Source organism: Montipora capricornis, chromosome 4, assembly GCF_036669925.1.
Source record: "Montipora capricornis isolate CH-2021 chromosome 4, ASM3666992v2, whole genome shotgun sequence".
NCBI lineage: Eukaryota > Metazoa > Cnidaria > Anthozoa > Scleractinia > Acroporidae > Montipora > Montipora capricornis.
This window is the reverse complement of record NC_090886.1, coordinates 19,863,334-19,865,833: the sequence shown is the minus strand read 5'-3', so window position 1 is coordinate 19,865,833 and position 2,500 is coordinate 19,863,334. Positions and strand designations below refer to the sequence as shown.

At 42.4% G+C, this 2,500-nt stretch overlaps 1 protein-coding gene across 1 annotated transcript in view; it reads right to left on the bottom strand.

Annotated features, from left to right (window-relative positions):
• Positions 1–745, bottom strand: part of LOC138046265 (uncharacterized) — an 805-nt gene extending 60 nt beyond the window's left edge. Inside the window, exons 1-3 of the mRNA XM_068892941.1 lie at positions 675–745; positions 367–546; positions 1–121 (exon numbers count right to left, since the gene is read on the bottom strand). The exon at positions 1–121 is cut by the window's left edge and continues 60 nt beyond it. Coding sequence (XP_068749042.1) covers positions 1–121; positions 367–546; positions 675–745 — 372 coding nt within the window. The remainder of the gene's footprint in view (positions 122–366; positions 547–674) is intronic.
• Positions 746–2,500: the final 1,755 nt, after the last annotated feature.

Genomic DNA, 2,500 nt, shown 5'->3' with positions numbered 1-2,500 from the left:
GGGATTTGCTTTTTGATACAGACTAAATTGAACAGCCTCGTGTTTAACTCTTAATGCTTCCAAGTTACTTTCATCCGTTGAACACTGCCATCGAAGATTAACCTCGTTCTGTTGGAGAAGGCTGCAAATTAATTTTAAAAAAAAAAGAGTATAAATGAAAAAAAGGAGGATTTTCAAGGAGGGTCTCTCCGTTAGCTTGAACTAGGCCATATTCGTGTGTATCGAATGGACGGGAACGAGCATGGACACTGGTGTTAGCCCAACCGTGAGACATGTTAGTAACTGTCCTTTGACCGGCAATGTTTCTGTTATTTATTGATTTTGATGTTGCCAGTTTTCTACGGCCATCAACAAAAAAAATGTCACCTTAGATTCTTGCCCAGGAAATCGCAGCGTTCATCCGCGACATCAACAGCAATGTCTTCCAGGAATAGCTTTCTCTCTAAAGCTTCAATTTCGTTCTCAAAGACAGCTGTTCTGCGGTTGATGTCGTCTTCGGATTCTGGTCTTAATTCCGGGTAATACCTGTGATGCTTCTGAAGCCTCCTATAAAAATACGAAAAAAAATCACTGCTTGTTAACTCAGGCCTAAACATTATCTAAAGCATAGTGTTTAGGCCTAAGGTTAGTATTTTTGTAAAGGTTTGGGTTGTTTGAGTTATTGTATCCTTCACCTCCTACCCTCACCCCCTACCCCCATCCCCGGAATAGTCATGCCGTTCGGAGGCAGTTTAATTCGCTTCATTTTTGCTCCTCAGTCTCCTTTATTAATTTTTAAATTAGCTGTTATTTGTCTGTTTTCAAGCAGATTCAGATGAGAAGAAAGCTTTAATGACCTTTAATGTAAGGCTAAAACAGTGCCTGTTTTTACTTAACCAATTTCTTAAAGTGTAACAAGCTAGAACGGGCGATATGGATACACACCAAGATGGCGGATCAACAAGACTCTTTTAATGTAAAAGCAAGCTGTGACGTCGGCACACCACGAGGTTGTGACAGTGTCACGCAACATTGTTATATGGCACTAATAAGAGGAACAAAATGATGAGGACGGTGCCTACTATTGTTATTGCGCATACGTTCGGCGCATCTCGAGATACTCGAGTTTCCCACCGGTGATGCTTACAAATACAGTGATATTTTTGGGCGGTTTAAAACTATCCGGTGAAAGTAGATCTTAGTAAGTACTCATGGTATCCAAAAAAGAAAATTGGGGGTAACCATTCATTTTTGAGAGATAATTAGGTTTCAATTTGGGAAGAACGCAATACATTACTTTGCATTTCACAAATATTATTAATGAATTATCTTTGAAAAATGCGTGGTTACCACCAATTTTCTTTTTTAGATTTCAATAACACTTATTAAGATCTACATTTCCTGCATAATCATAAACCGGGGCAAAAGTATCTTTGAATTAGTAGGTACCGTTCTTAACAGCATCGTTCAAGTACAACATGCAGTGTTTTTCTTTCTTGAAATGCGAGAAAAGAGAAAAGAAATAACCAGAAAGTACATTTCAAAACATGTCATAGTAGTTAGTGCTGCCCGGTGCTTTTATGATGGGTCCGGAAAGGGTCTGTATCGGAGAGTGTGGTGGACTTTTCTCTCCCAGTGGGTGGCTGACAGGGGGCGATGTAACATTCTTCTTTCCTGCCGGAAAGTTACTTGAACAGGGCTGCACCCTGGTCTTTTCTGGGCGGGTCTGCGCAACAGAGGTCTTAGTGTTGGAGGGAGTTCTCTGGTCATGTATCGTATTTGGTGTCGTTTTATCTGGCACAGATTTTTCGTACTGGGTGGGCTTTGTAGTCTTGGCTAAGTGTTGTCTGTTGCGTCTGAAAGTTGTTCTAGCTGATTGATCTTTTGTCAAGCCTCTTGGTAACTTGGGCCGCTTTGTCCCAAGACTTATGACCAAGTGCAAATGGTTTCATGCGAACAGTATCACCAGGCTTTAGAATTGGGAGGTCGCGAGTAGTGCGGTTATCGTACTTTGCTTGCTTCTCTTGGTTCGAACGAAGGTGCACAGACTCATGAGGATTAACTGGATTTCTGGGCTCGTGTAGGGATTGTGTGGTTGGTAAAAGGGTTCTGGTTGTTCTTCCCAAGAGGTCTTCTTGCTGGGCTGCTGTCTACGCCTTGTGTGGGCACATTTTCGGATGTTTAGCATGGCCAGATACTGATCTTCACCTCACTTAGTTGTTTTACGGAGCATCCGCTTTGCAACTTTCACAGCCGCCTCGCACTTGCCATTGGCTTGGCTGTGGTGGGGAGAGGTTGTTGTGTGCTCGATGCCCAAGCTTTCAGCGAATTTTCTGAATTCGTTAAAGACAAAGGGCCATTGTCAGTAATCAGTTGCTTAGGTACGCCGTATCTGGCCAGGTGGGCTGGCAGCTTCTTAATGACAGGTGTTGAACAGGCAGTCTATTTGCCATCAGTCATAAGATACCCCTTGTTTTTGAAGATGAATAGATATGCTGCAATCTTTTGCCATGGGCTGTCT